The following is a 21,865-nucleotide window of genomic DNA, read 5'->3' as shown; positions in this document are numbered from 1 at the left end:
TGGAAAGGAAGTAACTGAATAATCCCAAATTCAGGTTTTGACCCTACCTGGCGTTGAGGGCTTGCGTGCGCAGGCGGATGGATGCGTGCGCTGCCCCTCACATCTAGCTATTTTGTCCATCGTAAAATATATAAAGGGCAAGGGGATATGATGGTGGGGGTCCGGGGGAAGAGCTGTAGCCAGAATGTTCTCTCGTACAGCAGTTACAGCCCCTCACTCAGCATCCCTAGCTTAGAGTAAGCTTCTTGTGTACTTAGTCTGAAGTGGAACTTTATTTTTTAACATATCTTCTGTAGTTGTGAGTAAATGGTAGTCATTTGTTTCTTGGCTTCTTTAGTTATTGGACCAAATCACCCCCAACAAGTCCTCGGGTAGTCAGGTGTAATCGGGTTTGGTTTTTAACATGCTTTTAAAGTAAGGAAATAAATACAATCGAGGCTTGTAAAAGGTGATCATTAGAGAATGGGCCTTGGTCCCATAACTTTAAAGTAATAGCCCCATTACGGAGAGGGGGGGCGATGATTTTTTAACTGTGCCTTGCATTGATGTTGTAAGGTAGAGGGGCTTTGCGGGCAGGTTGGGCATTTCAGTAAAAGCTTTTCCAGCAGCCATTTAACCTCCATTTATGAAGAAATAAAGCGAAATTGATGCTGACTTGGGCCTGCTTTGGGGGATATTTTTGTTCCATAAAAGCCCTTTTGCTTGCAATTTGCTGAGCTGCCCTGTCACATCAGAAAGGGCTGCTGTTGATAAAGATAAAGCTTTATGGCCACGATATTTGCTGCTAACAGCAACCTAATGCAGCATTTTCATTTTTGTGCAATTAATGTTAACGTCTGCTACGAAAATTGTCATTAAATACCATTTTAAAATCCATTCAATTTGCATATGCAAAGCCCATTTACCATCACAGAAGATATAGCTGGTATTTCATCACGTCCTTTCCCTGAAATTGCAGCCACCCGGTTTTATAGCAATTTAAGATTTTTTTTTTTTAGAGTTTTTTTTTTTTTAAACTCCATGATCTGTATATTGACACATGCTCATTCAGACCTCAAGAATTTTATTTTATTTTATTTTTTTTGCGGTACGCGGGCCTCTCACTGTTGTGGCCTCTCCCATTGCGGAGCACAGGCTCCGGACGCGCAGGATCAGCGGCCATGGCTCACGGGCCCAGCCGCTCCGCGGCATGTAGGATCTTCCCGGACCGGGGCACGAACCCGTGTCCCCTGCATCGGCAGGCAGACTCTCAACCACTGCGCCACCAGGGAAGCCCCTGGAATTTTATTTCTTTTATTATATATTTCTAAATTATTTATTTATTTTTGGCTGTGTTGGGTCTTCGTTGCTGTGCAGGGGCTTTCTCTAGTTGTGGAGAGCAGGGTCCACTCTTCATTGTGGTGCACGGGCTTCTCATTGCGGTGGCTTCTCTTGTTGCAGAGCACAGGCTCTAGGCATGCAGGCTTCAGTAACTGTGGCTCACGGGCTTAGTTGCTCCATGGCATGTGGGATCTTCCCAGACCAGGGATCGAACCTGTGTTCCCTGCATTGGCAGGCGGATTCTTAACCACTGCGCCACAAGGGAAGCCCGCAATTTAAGATTTTATATTGAAAGCTAGATGATGATGGATGTCCTTTCTGAGCCCAGCTGACTTAAGCTTTTCCATTGTATGTAGAATAATGCAGCCCCAGGACCAGAAACTCTGGGGGAATCACGCTATACCTCAAGCCCCAAGGAGGCGAGATATGGAAGAAAGAGCACGGGACAGGGAGTCCACCAGCCTAGCTTGAGATCTGGCTTTTGTCTGGTCACAACTTGCTGTGTGACCTTGTGAAAATCTCTTCACCTCTCTGTGCTTCTATTTTCCTGTTTTAAAGAGGGGCTTCAAACCAAGTGATTGCTAATGTGCTATGTGTTCTAATATCTCATATTTTTAAACCTAAGTACACTAGGTTGAGAATCCAGGCCAAGCTGTGCTGTGAAAAATTTGTCTGAACTTGTGGAGGTCAATTAATCTCTCCATGACTCAGCTGGATAAGGAACCCTGCCTACTTCCCGCACAGGTGTTTTCTTTTAATTAAAAAAAATCTTCTTAATTTTTTTTTTTTTTTTCCGGTACGTGGGCCTCTCACTGCTGTGGCCTCTCCCGTTGTGGAGCACAGGCTCCAGACGCGCAGGCTCAGCGGCCATGGCTCATGGACCCAGCCGCTCCGCGGCATGCGGTATCTTCCCGGACCGGGACACGAACCCGTGTCCCCTGCATCGGCAGGCGGACTCTCAACCACTGCGCCACCAGGGAAGCCCCTTTTTTAATTTTTTTATTGAAGTATAGTTGATTTACAATGTTGTGTTAGTTTCTGGTTTATGGCAAAGTGATTCAGTTGTACATCTATACATATGTATATTCTTTTTCATATTCTTTTCCATTATGGTTTATTACAGGATATTGAATATAGTTCTCCGTATACAGTAGGGCCTTGTTTATCCATTTTATATATAGTAGTTTGTATCTGCTAATCCCAAACTCCTAATTTATCCCTCTTCTACCCCCTTTCCCCTTTGGTAACCATAAATTTGTTTTCTATGTCTGTGAGTCTGTTTCTGTCTTGTAAATAAGTTCATTTGTATCCCATTTTAGATTCCACATATAAGCGATGTCATGTGATGTTTGTCTTTCTCTGTCTGACTTGCTTCACTTAGTAGGATCATCTCTAGGCTCATGCATGTCGCTGCATTTGCATTATTTCATTCTTTTTGATGGCTGAGTAGTACTTTGTATACATATACATCTTTTTACTTTCTGAATTTCTTTCTTTTTTGTGAATTTTATTTTATTTATTTATACAGCACGTTCTTATTAGTTATCTATTTTATACATATTAGTGTATATATGTCAATCCCAATCTCCTAATTCATCCCGCCCCGCCAAGCACCGCTTTCCGCCCTTGGTGTCCATACATTTGTTCTCTAAATCTGTGTCTCTATTTCTGCCTTGCAAACCAGTTCATCTGTACCATATTTCTAGATTCCACATATATGCATTAATATACGAGATTTGTTTTTCTCTTTCTGACTCACTTCACTCTGTATGACAGTCTCTAGATCCATCCACATCTCTACAAATGACCAAATTGCGTTCCTTTTTATGGCTGAGTAATATTCCATTGTATATATGTACCACATCTTCTTTATCCATTCGTCTGTCCATGGACAATTAGGTTGATTCCATGTCTTGGTTATTGTAGACAGTGCTGCTATGAACATGGGGCTGCACGGGGTTTTAGTGACAATGAAATGAAATTGACGTAGAGACAGGACATACCCTGAGAATCCCAGAATGCCAGTGACCGCTGTAATATCCTATTTACAGATGAGGAAACAGAAGCCCTGGAGGGAAAGAGAGTTGGGAACAAAGGTGGGACGAAAAGCCCGGGCGACTCCTCCTGGACACCATGCTGTCTTCAAGACACTGGTGACCAGTATGGACCAGTCTAGTGGTCACACAGCTGGGGCTCTGGCCCTCTGCACTCCAGGCAGTCCTGGAGAACCTTGCCTTGCCTCGAGGGGTCGACTTGGGCATTATTTCAAAGGTGGGAGGAGGACAGTATATAGATGATTAGTTAATCTGGCCCAGAAGGGACTTTCCAATGTGTCTCTAGTGCCACCTTTCAGGTTTTGAGGGCCGCTGAACAGCGATGAACAAACAGCCTTTCTGCTGAGAGCCGCTGAACAGCGATGAACAAACAGCCTTTCTGCTGAGAGAGATGTGCGTAGAGTTTGACGCCAGGGAGGTGGGAAAGCTTACCAAAGAGAGGAAGCTGAGCTGAGCTTTGATGAGCAAGTAGATTCTACCAGGTAGGATGCTGAGAAAAGCAGAGGGAAAAGCATACAAAGGTATGGTGGCAAACACTGCGGGAAACACCGTGGCAGTTCCTCAAAGAAATAAACATAGAATTCCCATGCAATCCGGCCATTACCCTTGTGGGTATATACCCAAAAGAATTGAAAGCGGGGACTCAGGCAGATAGCGTACGCCCATGCTCATAGCAGCGTTAATCACAATAGCCAAAAAGTGGAAATAATCCAAGTGTGCATCAAGGGATGAGTGGATAAACAAAATGTGATATATACACACCATGGACTGTTACTCAGCCTTAAAAAGGAAGGGAATTCTGATCCATACTGTCAGGACAACATGGATTTATCTTGAGTACATTATGCTAAGTGAAATAAGCCAGATATAAAAGGACAAATACTGTATAATTCCACTTATAGGAGGTCCCCGGAGTAGTCGAATTAATACAGAAAGAAAGTAGAGGGTGGTTACCAAGAGCTGAGGGGGTGTGAAATAGAGGGTCACTGTTTAATGGGTACACGGTTTCAGTTTAGGAAGAAGAGAAAGTTCTAGCGATGGATGGTGGTGATGGTCGTGCAGCAATCTGGATGTACTTAATGCCCTTGAACTGTACACCTAAAAATGGTAAATCTTATGTATATTTAACCACAGTAAAAGATGATTAGAAAAAATAAAATAAGAAATAAAGGAAGCCTCAACTCCCCACAAAAAGTTGAGTAGCACAGCCAAAGGAAGGCACCGGTCCCGGAACAGTGGGTTGTGAATGGGAAGGGACTGGAGATAGACTGTCAATGGCCTTGCATGTGGGCAGAGCAGGGCAGTGCCACACAGATGGACACCAAGATACAGGCTTAGTCTCAGGTGTCACAGATGGGACTTGGGGCAGCTGGAGGCCCCAGGCCGTTCACTGCTGGTTGAGGGCACTGCTATTTATGTGTACAATGTAATGTACAAATACCAGTGATTTTTGTAATGCTTGTGTTGTGACGTAATATGGGTTGGGAAGCCCTGTTGTACTGGACATTTGCTGTTTTTGCCTGCTATCGTGTTCTGTTCTTCTCCTTCTGGATCAGAACCTCTATTTCTGCATCTTTTCCACCATCAGCCCCTGTAGATCGTGGGGACTGATTCCAACCATGCCCCCTCCAAGGAAGGGCAAGGGATCGGGCCTGGCCAATCAGAGCACCAGAATCCCCCAGCCTCAGTAATTGGCGCAGAGGCAAAAGTGTGAGCCAGGCCTGGCCAATCAGTGTAGGTCACAATTTCTACTCACTCCTTTGGTTGGTTCAGGGGTAAGCATGCTGCTGAAGTTGGACCAAAGAATCTTAATCTCAAGGCTTTTGTAGTTCCTATACCACTCCCACTGGGGTCGCTAAAAGTGTAGGATGTAAGAATGGAACTGATTCTGGCCATTTTGCCACACGAGGAAGAAGACTGTCGGAGAATAGAGCCAAAACTGGGAAGCACAGCCAAGTCATGGAGAGACATACCCAATGCTGGTGACATTGCCTGATTGCCTAGATCCAGCTATGCCTGAAGCTCTACCTTTTCAATCATGTGAGCCAATAAATTCCCCTTAAAAAAAATCAAAGTCGTTTGAGTTGAGACTTGATTACATGCAACCACATTCTACTTTTATAGAATGTCACGCATTCCAGAGTTGGGACATGGGTCACATGTCTGCCTCTGAACCAATCACTTTGGCCGTGGTTTGTGAGATATGCTGATTGGCCAGGCCTGGATCACTCGCCCCTCCCTGGAGTCCAGAGTCATGCTCCCACATTGTTCCCTAATTCAGTCACCGCTGAGCGCCCCCCTCACCATCACGGGTGCCAGCCGTCTGGCACGGGTGCCAGCCATCTTACCGTGCCCGGATCCCGAACGTCATATTCGGAGGGAGAGAGGGCGGTTCCTTCTTGAGGCGCCGGTCATCCTGGTCACTGATGCGGATGTCATTGAGCTGACGGTAATGGAAGTTCTCCCGGGCAGTTACCAGGCCAGCTTTTACTGCCCCACGGTTCATGGCGATATAATCCCGGCTCAGCTCATGGGGGTAGGTAGGCTGCTGTTTAAATACATTCCAGTGTCCAATGGCTGAGGGCAGGGAGAGACAGAGCCATGGCATGGAGATGAGTCTGGGAAGTAAAGCAATCCGTGGCCTCTGACAGAGAAGAAATTGGGGCACGAATACCTTCTCATGAACCTGCAGCCTGTTGGGTGACAGCCCTGCTTGGCCCCCTGAAAGGGTGGGGTCAGGATTCCCAGAGATTCTAGACGATGCCTGAGCATCCTTCATGGACCTGGGTTTGCCTGGCCTTGACCTCGTTTGGGAGATCAGACGGTTGGTCACGAGCCTGTCTATGCTTGCAGCTCAAAAGGTGCAGAGCACAGACAGTCTGGCCTGGGGACAAGGTTCCACACTGTCTGGGGCCCTTGCTAGTTCCCTGACACCTTAGACCTGGACCCTTCGTGGTCCTGTCCTTCTCGGCTAAGCAAACTGTGGTTTCCGCCAGAATCGTGCTGCAGGGCAGGCCCCTTGACTCTTTTCCTGGAGGAAGTAGCCTAGGTAGAGAGTTCAAGCCCCTTTGGGCTCCAGAGGAAGTTTGCTCACCTTCAGGGACCCCTCCGTCCTGCCCCCGGATGTAGAGTCCGTAATTAAAATTAATCCCAGGCAGACTGCAGCTTCTTTCCCGGGGCTTCCCAAGTTCAGCCTGTTGGGGGAAGGACAGAGAGCAAAGGTGAGCAGTGGAACCTCAGGCCGACAGCATTACACTGAATTCAGTGACAGGGAGTCATCGGGTACCGCTTTACCCCAGGCCCTGTGGGTGACCTCGGGGCTACCAGGGTGTGGGACACGAGCCCTCCCTGAGATGAGCGCTAACTGTTGTTGGGCGTTGAGACACACCTTGGGGAAGCCTGCCTGCTGTGCTACTGCTCAGGGGCGGGTGAGGAGAGCAGAGTCAGGAGGACCCTCGTGGCGGGGGGCCGTCGGGACCGAGGCCTTGAGGGAGGACGTGCATTTGTGCAGCGGGAGAGAGGGGCGGCATGGTCCCCGCACTAAGCAGCCATATTTGGGGTCCCGCCCAGATCTGGCAACCTAGAGCTGGAAATGATGTATCTTGCAGATGGACAGAAAGACCTGGTTCACGGAGACTCACCTCGGGCCACCCTTGAGGGAGGGGGCATCTTTCCTCCCTAACCCTTCATTCCTACTGGGGATGGCTCAAATCATCGTCACTGGAGCTGCCTCCTTGGATGTCACCTGAGCGTGTGGGGATACGGTGACAAGGCCCACTGTCACCCTCCTGGCGGCTGGACTGCCATTCTCACTCTTTGGGTCTCTGGTCAACTCCTTAACCCTCCAGAAGGGGTTTGTAGGGATGAAATTGCTCTATTATCAACCACATCATTTCCCCCATTGTACAGGTGGGGAAGCTGAGACCCAGAGTGGCGGGGTCATGATCCACGGCTCCTAAAGGATGGGGCTGGATGTCAAATGCAGTTGTGTTTGGCTTCGGGGTGAAGCTCTTAAGCATGATGCTGCACTGCCTCTCTTTAGACTAGCAGCTCCCTGAGCTCAGAGGTCCTGTCCTGTACGGTGCTTAGATTGTTGCTATTCATCAATGGACACCCGCTGAGGTCTGTGCTCCAGACACAGCACTGGGTTCTTCATATGCCTCTCCTCCTTAGTCCTCACAGCTGCCCTGTCTCAGATGGGGAAGCTGAGGCACAGAGAGGTCAAGACAGGTCACATGGGACAAGAAGTGGCAGAGCTGAGATTTGAACCCAGGCTGTATCTCCAGCCCACATTCAAATCCACCTGCTAAAGAGATACCAGCCAGGTGTGTGACGTTCCCGGTACCATCAGGCCCCTGGGGACCATGGACCTTACTGAGCTGGGTGGGTGCAGCTGCTCTTCCCACCCCCACGGGCCCCAGGCAGTGGGCTCCCAGTTGCAGGGTGTTACATCTCCCAGGACATTCCTGGCTCTGGCCTCACCAAAGCCTGTCCAGAGAGTCTGGTGGCTCCGGGCTCACCCTTTCTCCTTTTCCCATCAATCTCTCTCCCCTTTTCTCTGGCTCCCGGAGACCTGGGCGCATAGAGGTGGATGATGTGGGACCACCTATAATGGCTCATCATTGTCGTGGAGGAAAGCCCTCCCCTGGGCTGGCAGTCTGGGCCCCGCATGCTCCAACCCCATCCACCTCTGCAGCTTTGCCTTCCTGGCTACTCCACGTGGTCCTGAGATTTAGGCACAATAGGCCACTCCCCACCCCTGAAGGGTCTGCCGGAGTCCCGGCCTCTTTTGCTCCTGGCCTGCCCTCCCCTTTTTGGTTCTTTTTTTTTTTTTAAGATGTTGGGGGTAGGACTTTATTAATTAATTAATTAATTAATTTATGGCTGTGTTGGGTCTTCGTTTCTGTGCGAGGGCTTTCTGTAGTTGTGGCAAGCGGGGGCCACTCTTCATCGCGGTGCGCGGGCCTCTCACTATCGCGGCCTCTCTTGTTGCGGAGCACAGGCTCCAGACGCGCAGGCTCAGTAGTTGTGGCTCACGGGCCCAGTTGCTCCGCGGCATGTGGGATCTTCCCGGACCAGGGCTTGAACCCGTGTCCCCTGCATCGGCAGGCGGACTCTCAACCGTTGCGCCACCAGGGAAGCCCCCCTTTCTGGTTCTTATTCTTCAAGCTCTCTGGACCCCTGGGGCTCACTGTGGCCTCTCCCTCATCTGGGTCTGGTAACGCTTACTATCCATTCTATTCATTTGGGGCTTAGAACTGAAATGATCTTCTCAGTTTCCAGGAATGCACATGCCGGGCCAGCCTGCCTGGAATATAATATCCTACACAGCCTTCTGATGGCTTCTACTGACTTCTTTTTCCTGGTGGCACATAACAGGTGTTCTATAAATGCCTGAGATTAAAAACCACTTCCTTTGGGAAGCCCTCCCGGGTTGCCCTCAGTACAGGCAAACTTCCTTGTCTATGGCACCATAGGGCCCTGAGCTCCACCTTTAGGGCACTTTCAAAATTACGCAGTAGAACCTGCTTCAGCATGGACTGGCCGTTACAAAATGGTGCTCAGTGAAGAAGCCAGTCACAAAGGACCACATATTGTATGATTTCATGTACAAGAAATGTCCCAAATAGGCAAATCCATAGAAACAGAAAGTGGATTCGTGGTTGCCCATGGCTGAGATGGAGAGGGGAATGCAATGATTGAGGCGTGATGGTTAAGGGGTATAAGGCTTCTTTGGGGGGGTAATGAAAATGTTCTAAAATTGATTGTGGTGCTGGTTGCACAACCCTGTGTGTAAGCTGAAAGCCATCGGATCATATACTTTAAACGGGTGAATTGTATAGTATGTGAATTGTATCTCAGTAAAGCCATTAAAGATTACAAAGTAGTGTAATTAAGTCATTAATTGTGTGATGATCAGTTTAATGTCTGTATCCCTCGGCAGACTGTCTGCTAAGTCTTTCTTTCCTTCTTCCTTCCTTCCTTCCATCCTTCCTTTCCTTCCTTCCTTCCTTCCTCTCTTTCTTTCTTTCTTTCTTTCTCCCTTCCTTCCTTCCTTTATCCCTTCCTTCCTTTAAAGGTTAATCATTTTTAAAATAGACTTTAGGGCTTCCCTGGTGGCGCAGTGGTTGAGAGTCTGCCTGCCGACGCAGGGGACGCGGGTTCGAGCCCTGGTCTGGGAGGATCCCGCATGCCACGGAGCAACTGGGCCCGTGAGCCACAACTACTGAGCCTGCGCGTCTGGAGCCTGTGCTCCGCAACAAGAGAGGCCACGACAGTGAGAGGCCCGCGCACCGCAATGAGGAGTGGCCCCCGCTCTCCGCAACTAGAGAAAGCCCTCGCACAGAAACGAAGACCCAACACAGCCAAAAATATAAATTTTAAAAATAGACTTTATTTTTAGAGCAATGTAAAGTTCACTGCAAAATTGAGCAGAAGGTACAGAGATTCCCCACATGCCACATAGTTTTTATTCTCACCTCTCTTTTTCAAAGAGATCAGCAGAGAACAGATGCTAGTAAAGAGGGGCTGAATGAGTGAATGAATGAATGAACTGCCTCCTTGGAGACTCTGGCAGCTCTTTCCTACACACTGCCTCATCCTTTTTCTCCCTCTTCCTTCTCATCCCAAATCCCAGGCCTTTACCTCCCTCGAGAGCTGAGAGTTCTGAGGTTCAGGTGGGGGCCCTGGCTGGGTGGTTTGTTTGCATTTCCTTCCGTGTGATTCACTCTGAGCGGCAGACAAAGCCCTGGCTCCTCATTTGTTTACGAAAGTGATCTGGCCTCTCCGGTGAGGTGACGGCAAGGGAAGTTAATTAAAATGTGACTTCTCCGGGAGAGGCCCCGCCTCCCTCTGGCAGGTGCAGGTGGGCAGAAGTCCAGCTCGCAGAGGAACGACAGACTCAGCGGCTGCCACTGGGCGGGGCCTGGCGGTGAAGGAGGCAGGGAAGCAGGCGGGTGCCTCAATCTCCACGATTTTTAGTGAGGGTTGCCTAGGAAGCAACGACGGCCAGAAATACTGAAGCCTTGGGCTGCAAAGGTCATCCCAATGGGAAAGTCGCTCATTCGTTCGCTGCACAAATATTTATTTTGTATCCCCTCTGCACCAAGCTCTGTGCCAGGAGTTCTAAGGTGAACAAAGCAGACACATACTGCCCCCTGCCCTTATGAAATTCCTTATCTTGCTAAAAGGACAAACTGAACAAGTAATGACAACCAAGGCCACCAGAGGGTTTGATAGGGGAGCACAGACTGCCTCTAGCTCTAAAAATGTGTGAGTCTATAGAATGAGAGAAGGTATTTGCAATACATATATCTGACAAAGGGCTGTTATTCATCATATATAAAGAGCTGCTACAAATCAATAAGAAAAAGGCAGACGATCCTATAGAAAGACGAGCAAAAGACTTGAATAGGCGCTTTTTTAAGGGGATGTCCAAGTGGCCAGGACCCATATGTCAAGGTGCTCAACCTCTGAGAAGTACAAAATAAAAAACTCGATGATATTGGTAAAGACATGAACCGGAACACTCATGCTCTTGGTGGGAATGTAAATTGGTACAACCACTGCAGAAAACTGTTTAGCAGTATCTATGAAAGCTAAACATACGCTTACTGATAACCCAACAATTCCCTCCTGGACACCCAACAGAAATGAGTGCCCAAGTCCACCCAAAGAGATGTCTGAGAACGCTCGTAGCAGCTCAGTTTGTGATAGCCAAGCACCGGAAACTACCCAAATGGCCATCCCAGGTGGATTTAAAAAAAAAATGGTGACATATTCATTCAATAGAACACTCTATAGCGGTGGTTCTCAACTGGGGGCAATTGTGCGCCCCCCCCCCCACACTGAGGACATTTGCCCGTGTCTGGAGACGTTTTTGGTTGTCACAGCTAGGAGGCAGTACTACCCTCCCTCCAGTGGGTGGAGGCCAGGGATGCTGCGAAACATCCCACAATGCACAAGACAGGCCCCACTGCCAACAACAAAGAGTCATCTGGCCCCAAATGCCAATAGGTTAGGAACTGCTCGATGGCACCGGGAACGAGAGAACAGCTCTACACAACCACCTGGGTGGTTCTCACACAAATGTGGGACAGAAGGAGCTGGACACACAAGGCAGGCGCTGCTCCATGCCAGTGAAGTTCAAACACAGCATGACTAAAGTCTGGTTTCAGAAGTCGGGAGGGTGGGTACCATGGGGGTGGGGACGGTGGCTGCAAGCAGCACAAGGAGTCTTCGGGGGCACTGGTCCTGTTTCCCGACCTGATGTGGGTGCCCCTCACACCCCGCGGTCCTGCCCCGCCCCACCCTCCTTCAGAGCGCATCCGTGTCTGCAAGGCGGCCACGTGTCGCAAGAGCGGTGGGGTCCTGACATTACCGTCATGCTTGAAATTCCACCCTTGGCAGTTTGATCCTTTAGGTTCGGGCCGTGTGTCTCAGAGTCCCTGCGTTAACATGTGAACGCCCTAGAGGAGCAGTGTATTCACCCATTACCAGCTCAGCTGCCCAACGAGATAGGCCGACTGGCCCCGCCCTGGTGCCACCACCACCGACCACAGCAACACTGTAATCATGGCGACCGTGGGCCAGGCTCCACGGGGGCGCTTCACTGCCCCCCAGGGTACCACTAACGCGTAAAGCAGCCCTGGAAACTACACGGGTTTTCGGGTGGGAAAGGGAGGTCCAGACAGCTGTAGGGGCTTGTTTGCCCAAAGCCTCCCAGCTAATGAGTGGCCAAGGGTGGACTTGAACCCTCATCTGACTCCACACAGTTTTCGCCACCTCTTGGCACTTAGCCGCAACTGCCCGGGACTCTCCATTGTTTCGTCCTGTGCGCGGACTTTAGCTCTGCAGACTGGATTTTGCTCACGCAGAACAGGTGCATCTGACTTGTTCGCACGGTGCCCTCCACACCCACAGAGGACGTAAGTAGCCTTCTGCCCGGGAGAGCCCCAGCGACAGGAGGCCGTTTGATGTACAGACTGTGCGTTATGGGAAGAGCTGTCATTTCAGTGACCTGGACACAGGACAGCTGAGTCATGCCTGGGTCAGGGCTGGAAAGGAGAGAAGATCCAGATCTTGGATTGGCATTTTGGGGAGAGAGCCAACCTGAAGAAGATCCCAGTGGGACAGCCAGTGAGAACAGGGGTGCTGAGGGTTCTTCCAGGGGCTCCCTGGAAGCAGCAAAAGGGATCCAGCCAGAGGTGGGAGGGCCCGGCACCGACCCTGGGCTTCCCTCCCCAGCTTGTCCAGAGGGGCTTTCCAGAAGCCTACAGAGAATAGCTGCCTGACAGAGGAAACTACACGTCTCTGGGCAACTCAGGGACCAGCTAAGGACTGATAAACAGGTGCTCAGAGGAGCTTCTGACCCTGAACTTCTAGATGCAGGCAAACTGGCTGTGAAACTGATGAGATGTGACCACAAATCTCAGCTTTGATTGGCCACCCGAGTCCCACAGGTAGCCTGCCCCTCCAGCCCACAATAGGATGAGAGATGGCTCTCAGCTGGAATGTCCAAAGTTCCTGGGGCAGATGGCACAGTTGTGGGGTCACGTGAAGGCTGAGAGCACCCTCCCTGCCCAGGGATCCCTGGGAACCACTTTGTTCTCTTTACTACAGAAGTGAAGAAAGAAACAAGGAAGAGAGTGAACATTAATTGGGCACCTCCAACGTGCAAGGCTCACGTTATGCCCCGTGACCTCATTTAGCAGACACTTTTATTGAGCACTTACTATGTCCTGAGAGCTTTTCTTGCTTCACCCCGAACTCTGCCAGCCTCACTGGGAGGTTGTTTTCCCGTTTGACGGTTGGGAAAACTGAAACTTAAAGAGGTTCACACTTGCCCAAAGGCACCCAGGTAGTAAATGGAAGAGCTGGCGTTAAACCCAGCCCTCTGACCTCATAGCTCTGTGCTCACCTACAGTGGCCCCTCACAACATCTCTGTAACGGAGGCCACGTGGTCACCACGAGACAGAGGGGGAAATTGAGTCTCAGAAAGGGATGGGATGGTGGATCCCTTTCAGCCCCCAAATGTAAGCCCTCCCTGTCTCTTACGGCTGAATTCTAAGACACCTCGTGCACATCCTCAAGGTCTTTTCAGAGGCATACCTGAGCTTTGCACAAAGGGGAATTGTGAGATATTGGAAGCTATTCAAATCTGGCCTACTAGCTGGAATCCCTTGTTGTTGAGGTGTTAGAATCAAGAGGCCAATGCAGGAGAAAAACCCCAGCTCTGAGTCTGGCCACCCCGCCCTTCTCAGCTGCTTTCAGATTGTGCCTTTTTCTGAGTTTCCTCTGTCACAAAGTGGCTTGGCTAGCATACAGCTCTGGGTGACAGCTGTCCCCATCAGCAGACAGCTTCATTAAACCTCATTAAGATGTCATCCCTCGCTGCCTTATTTCCCGTCTCTCAGCTCTAATTAAAACCATCTCGCTCCCTGTCCCAGGGGGTCCTGGGATTCTCTGGGCTCCTTCCGCACGGCAGCTCCCTCCACTACCCAACATCGAGGAACAAGCCTTGGAAACCTGCAGTGGGAACTGGGTCGGGCAGGCAGCCCCTGGCCCGGAAGTCCTCTTGGAGCAGCCCGTCACCAGCATCAGGACCGCTGGGGCTTTCCAGAGGCAAGTACCAGTGGCGTTTCCTACTAAAGTCACCTGAGACCCAGGAAGGAGGACCCCTATCCCCAGGGCCGCGCCAGAGCCCATTTTCCTGGGACAACTTCAGAACAAGTGACCCAACCTTGTAACTCCGATCTAATGATTTCCCACCTCATATACTTTTAAAAAGTCTTAACTTGCCCCCATTTCCCACCAAAGAGGTGAAAATGGGTGAAATTAACTGGCTTGGTTTCTCGGACGGTCTGAACTGGATCTCACTCTGGACAAATGAGCTGGTGGTCATTTCCAAGATGGGTTTTAGACCTGTCTGAGAGCTTGATGCCTGGGCTCTGGACCAATCTTAGGTGTTCATGTATGAAGACTAAGGCCCGTAAAGGAAGCACTCCCACCTCCTGGCAGCCACAGAAGAGTGTAGCCCACTTAACCCTCTCGTCCAGAGTCTAAACTAAATGTATGTTTGCTCGACAGTTGAGAAGCCTCCGCTCACTTTCCCACATCCTATTAAAGCGTAGTTCCATGAGATCCCACAGTTATTGCCTGGTGGTTATTAAATAAATATCTGTATACGGCTCTGCCCACGCACGCACATGCACACATGTCCCATCTCGCTCATGGAGGGGGAGTTCATTATTATAAAACAACTTAAGACCCTCGAATGAAAAGCACAATATAAATGCAAATTGTGATCATGATTAGCATAGAGGATATTTATTTATTTCCATAATGAGAACGTCAGATAAACAATCATGTGAAATAAGGTGCATTATGCACCAAAGGACTCCGGCGTTGTCTCAGAAGCCGGATTCTTTGAACGATGTGCATTGTGTGAGTGGCAGCTGAACATCGCATAATGACACTGAAAAGCCACACACCAGAAGACCACATCCATATATGATCAAAGGCATATAAAATAACGTTAAGTGAAAAAACAATCAGCAGGGTTCAAAAATTTACATACGCTATTGTTACAACCATGTAGAAAATTCATTGAAAAAATACTGGAAGGAAACATAACGACATAAGTGACTGTGTGAGGATGTGTCCTTAGAGGTGCAGCCTTTGGGCAGGGGCAGGGTGTGGGGGCGGGGCGGGGGTGATGGGTACTGAGATTTTACTTTTCTAATTAAAAAAGTCAAAAGGCAGAGTTAAAGCCAAAGTTTCTATTTCCTATACTCCTGCCAAGGGTCAAAGTTAAGGTTCTTCTTCTATGTCATCAAGTTTATAATGGGGGCTGAGCTGGCCGCCGCTGGGTCAGGGGAGGAAAGGGAGGGGAGGGGAGAGCCGCAGGTCCAGCAGGAGGATACCGGAAACTAGCCTGTTAATGTCACAGAGCTGAGACCTCGCTCTGCCACTTCCTATGTGACCTTGGGCAAGTCACTTGAATCGTCTGGTCCCCTTTCCTCACCTGTAAAACCTCCCCAGGCCAAGGATTGGAGCCCAGTATCCAGTGGCCTCTGTTACTGCTGTCATTGTCGGTATTACTAGAGCAGCTCACCAGCTCAGGACAAGGGGAGCCCCAGGCAGTGCAGACACTTCTCCAGGCCCCACCGCGCCTGCTCGGCACGCCACTCGGCCGGCCCCTGCCTGGTCCCCACGACCCAGGGCTGCCTGTGTTTTGCCACCTGCCTGGCTTTTCCGTCCTCCCCGGGGCAGCCCTGGCTCCCTCGGTGCTGCCAGAACCGTTACTGCAGCTGATATATGGCCCTTGCCGCGTGAGGCAGTCACGGCGACAGGGCCCCGGCGTTCTCTCCCCTCCCCCTCGACAGCTTGAAACCCGCTCCTTCATTTGCATTTACATGATCTCGCTGTGCAGCTTATGAGATCGAGAGATTTATTTGCTACTTAGCTTGATGTTTGATTACACTCCGAGAAGGCAGCGGGCAGCAAAGTGCGCGGATGCCTCGCTCTGAGCCCGCGGCCTCAGGGGGCCAGTAACTCAACCGCAGGTTTAGGTGAATGAGGGGAAACGCACAGCCTTTCGAAACAGGCAAACATGAGAGGTTGGAAGGAACAAACACCATGATTTGGATTTTTTTTTTTTTCTTTTAAAAAAGCAATGGGGGCTTCCCTGGTGGCGCAGTGGTTGGGAGTCCGCCTGCCGATGCAGGGGACGCGGGCTCGTGCCCCGGTCCGGGAAGATCCCGCATGCCGCGGAGCGGCTGGGCCCGTGAGCCACGGCCGCTGAGCCTGCGCGTCCGGAGCCTGTGCTCCGCAGTGGGAGAGGCCACAACAGTGAGAGGCCCGCGTACCGCAAAAAAAAAAAAGCAATGAAAAGTGGCTAGGGCTCACCTGATTATGAACAGACCCAAGCCACTCTCAAGAGGTAGCTCACTGTCCTGGGAAAGGAACTCCCAGAAACTTCCTCCTGGGTAACAGCAGAAGCCCCTAAAAGAGACGGCACCTCCACTGTTGGGAAGTGATGAGGATGGACTCCTTCTTACAAGTATGGCTCTCGAATTGGGACGTCAGGATCCACATGGGCTCTGTCAATTACACCTGCGTGATCTTGAAACAGTCACTCAACCTATCTGTGCCCCAAGTGTCCGATCTGTAAAACGGGGGAAACAGCACGCCATCTTAGGTCTGAGGCTGAGATGAGTAAACAAGATGATCTCGGCACCAGAGTGGATGCGGAGAGGATGCCCAGTAAATGGAGCTGTTATGGGCAAGACTGGCCATTTTCTGAACACACAAGGGATAAAGCTAAACGCCCTGATGGAGAGAAATCACCGGGGTAATGCTTTGCTAAGTGTCACTCGCCTGTTTTGTGGGTTATCCACTGCGTGGGGTTTAATCCCAGGCCCCAGCCCCCAGCTCTGGGAACGTACAGCTGGGGCGTGCTTAAAGAAGGTAGACTCAGTTTCCTAACAGTCTGAGCCGGGCATAATTAGCAGCTTTATTGGCTAATTGCAGATTGGCTGCTGCCTGCCTACGGTTCATCCCATTCCAGCTCCAAACAGAAATCATTTGGCAACTTACCGGGACTTTACAGTTTGATGTGTACAAACACAAGTTTGGGGCCAAATGCCCAGGTTGGAATTCTGGCTTCTCAACGCTGTGTGGCCTTGAACAAGTTGCTGAACCTCTGAGCCCCAGTTTCCTCACCTATAAAATAGGTATAATGGGGGATACCCAGCTCGGAGCGTTGTTGGAGCATTTCGTGATGCAGGGGGAGTTCTCAGCAGAGGGCCTGGAAAGTTCTCAGTGAGGAACAGTCATACTAGCCGGTGGATATCATTAGCCTGTCCACCGGGGGGATCTATCAGCGACTCTGTCTCCATTTGTGTGAACAGAGAACTAGCTATAAAACTGATGGCTCCTCAAAGACCTAAACGTCAAATTACCGTGTGACCCAGAAATTCTGCTCCTAGATATAAACCCAAAGGAACTGAAAACTGGTGTTCAAACTAATATGCGTACATGCATGTTTACAGCAGCGTTTTTCACAAGGGCCAAAAGGTGGAAACCACCCAGATGTCCAGCAACTGGTTAATGGAAACAATGTGGTCTATCCATGTACGGTAGAATATTAGTCAGCCATAAAAAGGAATGAAGCCCTCCCACATGCATGAACCTTGAAAACATACGCTAAGGGAGAGAAGCCAGATGACAGAGGCCACGTAATGTGCGATTCCACTTACGTGAAGTGTCCAGAGTAGGTAAATCCACAGAGACAGAAAGTACATAGTGATTGCCAAGGAATGGGGGGAGGGGAGAATGGCAGTGACTGCTTAGCGGCTGCGAGACTTCCTGCTGGGGTGATGAGCATGTCTTGGAATTAAATAGAGAGGGTGAGTGCACAGCATTGCAAAGGTGCTAAATGCCACCGAAACATACACTGAAAACATGGTTAACAGTTGAGGGCTTCCCTGGTGGCGCAGTGGTTGAGAGTCCGCCTGCCGATGCAGGGGACGCGGGTTCGTGCCCCGGTCCGGGAGGATCCCGCGTGCCGCGGAGCGGCTGGGCCCGTGAGCCATGGCCGCTGAGCCCGCGCGTCCGGAGCCTGTGCTCCACGACGGGAGAGGCCACAACACTGAGAGGCCCGCGTACCGCAAAAAAAAAAAAAAAGAAGGGTAATAGTTAATTTTATGTAAATTTTGCCTCAATAAAAAGAAAAATTAATAGGTCCACAGGAGAGGTATGCCATGCCTCCCATCCGGGCAATTTAGGAAACTCCTCTCTCTCTCTTCGGGATGGGAGAGGAAAGAAATGCAAATGAAGTGGCTGCTGTCTCGCTGTGGGACAACGTGGTTGGAAGACGTTGCTCAGCTTCAAGGAGATGAGACCGGGTGGAGGTGGATTGCGGGGCTGCGGGACCATTTCCCGCCCCGATCGTGTTGCTCTGATGGTCCGTACGGCAGAAGCTGGTGCAGGCGTGTCTTTTAGAGGCGTCTTAGAGCTTCACGAATATTTGTTTGAAACCCGAGGACCAGTGAAACCGATGGACTCTGTTTCCCATTCTGTCCCTGCTTTGTGTGGTGTGGCCTCACTTCTGGAAGGCCGCTGTTGGGGGAAGGGGGAGAAGAAGCCCTGGCCTGCAGGTCCAGAGACCTGGATGCTCATGGCCGGTTTCTCCTCTCCTCCCCAGGCCCTGCGTTTCCTGTCCCCGGGACCATGGAGGAGATCAGAGTGGAGCTCAGAGAACCTCAGGTGGATGCAAAGGAGAGCCTCCTGGAACACAAGGCCCGCATCCTGAGTCGGCCAGACAGCCGCTGGGAGACACCCTTTATTTATGGGGGTCTCCATGTCAGACTTCTTTGGAAGAAAGCGTTCTTCGATTTTAAGAAAACTATGAAATCATTCAAGTAGGCCATCTCAGAGGTCCTCTCCACTTCCACCCGGTGTAGACAGATGGGAACGGAATCCAGGCTCTGATCCTTCCTCACCTCTCTGAGTCTCAGTTCCTCTTCATTCGTGAAATGGGGATAACCAACCCCACCCCAGGGTGTAATGACAAGATTTAGAAGAGATGACCGAGGTGAGGTGCCGGGCACGCAGCAGGTGCCCACCAGCTGGGAAGGACTCCTCCTTTGCCCTCCTTCTCCCATGTGCCAGTAGTTTAGTAAAGGAAGAAACGCCGTTAAGTCCACTTTGATGTGGCACCAACAAGGGAAAGGGTACGTTTCCAGACCGTGGAGAAGGAATAGAGTAAGAGGTCCCCTCTACCGAGGTAGGGCTGATGGCATAAGAAATAAATGGCATATTCATTTGGTCATTTGCTCAGTTCAGCTGCCAAGGCTCAAAGCCAGTGGGCCATAGAGGAATCAGATTTAAGAAAGAGGCTCCCTACCAAAAAGAAAAAAAAAAAAAAAGAAAGAAAGAAAAAGAAAGAGAAAAATCAGAGAATGATCTATGTACATTTCAAAACTTAAAACAGAAATCAAAGGAAAATGGAACTGTTTTAAGTTTTGACAGCTGCAGGGTTCATTCTGTTTGGTTACTCTATTTATGTTTTCATTTTCTTTATAGATTCATTGAAAATCGCATCATGTAATAGGGAAGAAAAATGTTCAGTGTTTTTCCACCCCGATAAACCCTTGTTCCTTCCCGAGAACAGATAAAAACACCAGCTCTAGTGACTTTTGTTTTGATGTATATTTCATAATATCTCATTGATTGTAAGTTTTATTTCCATGTCAATAAAAAACTGGTATTGTAATAAGCGAGAAGGAGTTTAACACAAAGTGGCAGCTGACCTGTTAGCACAGCAGATCGCAGGAGGGGAGGAAGGGGCTCTCAAATGAAGCCGGTTGGTAAGGACGGCTATGGATTCCAGCACAAAGCTGGGCAGCTGCAGAACAGGGTCCTACCTCTCCCCTGTCTCTGCAGCCTCGGGGTTGTCTCCTGGTGGGTTCTGGGTTGCCGTTTTATAGGACAGTGAGGCCGGGCCTTAAGCAATGCTTCTTTTATATGGCAGAGGTGGCGGCAGCCACGTACGGGGCAAAGTACACTGTGCTTGGTACCTTGGAGCTTTCAGAGATGGATGATAATCTAGCTGCGGAGGGAGGAAAAAGACATGACCGTGGGAGGCATTAACCACGAGCTCTGTTGGTGGCACTTGGACAGGAGTGTAAGAGGGAAGAGGGCTTGTGAGACTGTCCGGGGGCTTATGGGTAAGGGGGCCACCATCCAGAAGGGGAGGAGGGCAGGGGAACTCTGGGGAGAGGGGGACCAGAGAGGGGCTCAGGCACCCAGGTGATGCTGCTCAGAGCAGGCCAGAGAGTCTCTGCGTCTGAGATTTCAAAGGTCAGCAGTGGCTTGGGGGTCTTATGACCACGGGGCTGTATCTTATCAATGGCCAGATGCCAGTGTAATATTAAGGGGTATGCAACATGGGCTGAAAATCTGCTTGTTTGGGCTAAACTCTCCGGGAAGTTGAGCTACGAGGGCAAAAAGTGGAAAAGGCCAGCCTGGTCTGCTCTGAGCCCACAGGAAGGTAGGAGTTTCTGGACTCAGTGGGAGCAGCAGAACTGACAGTTTCCTGCCTTGTGACTATGACAGGTGGGCAGCAACCAGGAGGGTTGGGAGATGGGAGGCTAAAGGGGAGGACCAATCCAGGAGGGCAGCCTGGAGGAGGCTCCCTCTCCTCTTCTCTGGCCTCGGTGTTCCCGTCTGTAAAATGAGGGAGCAGAGCTAGTTGATCTCTGGGCCCCTCTGGCTCTGCCATTCTTTTTCTGGAGCATGTCTGGATCCACGTCAGTTGGACCCATGTCACCCGAGTCTTTGGTTCAAGGACGCAGAGCAGCACAGTGGGAAAGCTTTAGGGTCATGGTCGGCCTGGTCTGGGTGTCAGTGTCAGCTCTCCCATTTGTCAGCTCATCTGTCAAACACCACCCAATTCACAGGCCTGGTGAGAGGAGAGACCATTCAGTGTCCCGCGCATAATAGGCCTCACGAAATATCTGTGGTAGGATTGGGTGGCGATTATTATTAGAGAGAGTTGATGCTACCTGTGCCACCTCCATCAGCAGCATCTGAGCCTGGTGACCTGCCCACCTGCACTCAACCAGAATGACCAAAGCAAAGCCAACTGTGCTGCCCTGGGATGGAACTCCATCCATGGCTTCTCCGGCGCAACCCACCAGCCGCTTTGAGGCCCCTACCCGGGTTTGTAGGAGATCCTCTAGATGCTGAGCTGTACCGTGTACAATGGACGGAAAGGATTTGGAGAATGGGATGATGAAGACCTTGGATCGGCCAAACCAAGCCCCGTCCTCCAAGGCCCTCCTGTACACCCACCCACCCTTGTCTACATACAACTGAAAACGGGAAATACCAAGGCTCCGTGGTTGGCAGCGGGGAATGAACCATGGGAGAGAAGGTCTGAGCTCCCCCAGAGACGTTCGGTGCAAAAGACAGCTGAGCAATATTAACGGCTCAGGACGAGGGGCTGTGCTATGAATGATTTCATGGGCGGCTTCTCAGATGGAATAGGGCTGCATAACTCAGGTAAAGATTTTAAATATATGGCGTAATTGCTACATGTGAAGTCTGTTTGTACTTAGCTTTTAGTCTTGGAAATTAACAAGCTCTGTGCTGCTCCTCCAATTAATCATTAAAGAATTAAGAGTGAGAATGTCCACTATTGTAAAAGACTCCAGTGATGATGGTCTATTCAACTTATAAAATAGACACATTTGGTGCAACTGAATAATTTTCCTCTTCTCTGCACAAAATCAGGAATACTAGTCATACTCAACGGCTGGAGTGAATGCTTACAAACTGGTATAGACTAGCCCATAATTACCAAAATGGAAAAGAACAGCGTTTTGTAATGAATGACAAGCTGCTGACCGGAAATCTAATTTGGTCTAATTAAGCAGCCTTTTGTGAGGATTTGTCTTTAGATGGAAAGAGGGAGCCGAGGAGA

The 21,865-nt window shown here is 50.1% G+C and overlaps 1 protein-coding gene across 1 annotated transcript in view; it reads right to left on the bottom strand.

The window, feature by feature from the left end:
• Positions 1-21,865, bottom strand: part of CFAP77 (cilia and flagella associated protein 77) — a 134,133-nt gene that overhangs the window by 50,652 nt on the left and 61,616 nt on the right. Inside the window, exons 2-3 of the mRNA XM_029203931.1 lie at positions 6,469-6,568; positions 5,723-5,951 (exon numbers count right to left, since the gene is read on the bottom strand). Of these exons, the coding sequence (XP_029059764.1) occupies positions 5,723-5,951; positions 6,469-6,568 (329 nt within the window). The remainder of the gene's footprint in view (positions 1-5,722; positions 5,952-6,468; positions 6,569-21,865) is intronic.

The sequence above is a fragment of the Monodon monoceros genome, unplaced genomic scaffold (genome assembly GCF_005190385.1).
Source record: "Monodon monoceros isolate NGI ecotype Baffin Bay Population unplaced genomic scaffold, NGI_Narwhal_1 Super_Scaffold_5, whole genome shotgun sequence".
NCBI classification, from domain to species: Eukaryota; Metazoa; Chordata; class Mammalia; order Artiodactyla; family Monodontidae; genus Monodon; species Monodon monoceros.
Note: the sequence above shows the minus strand (reverse complement) of the source record. Positions and strands in the feature narration are given on the sequence as shown.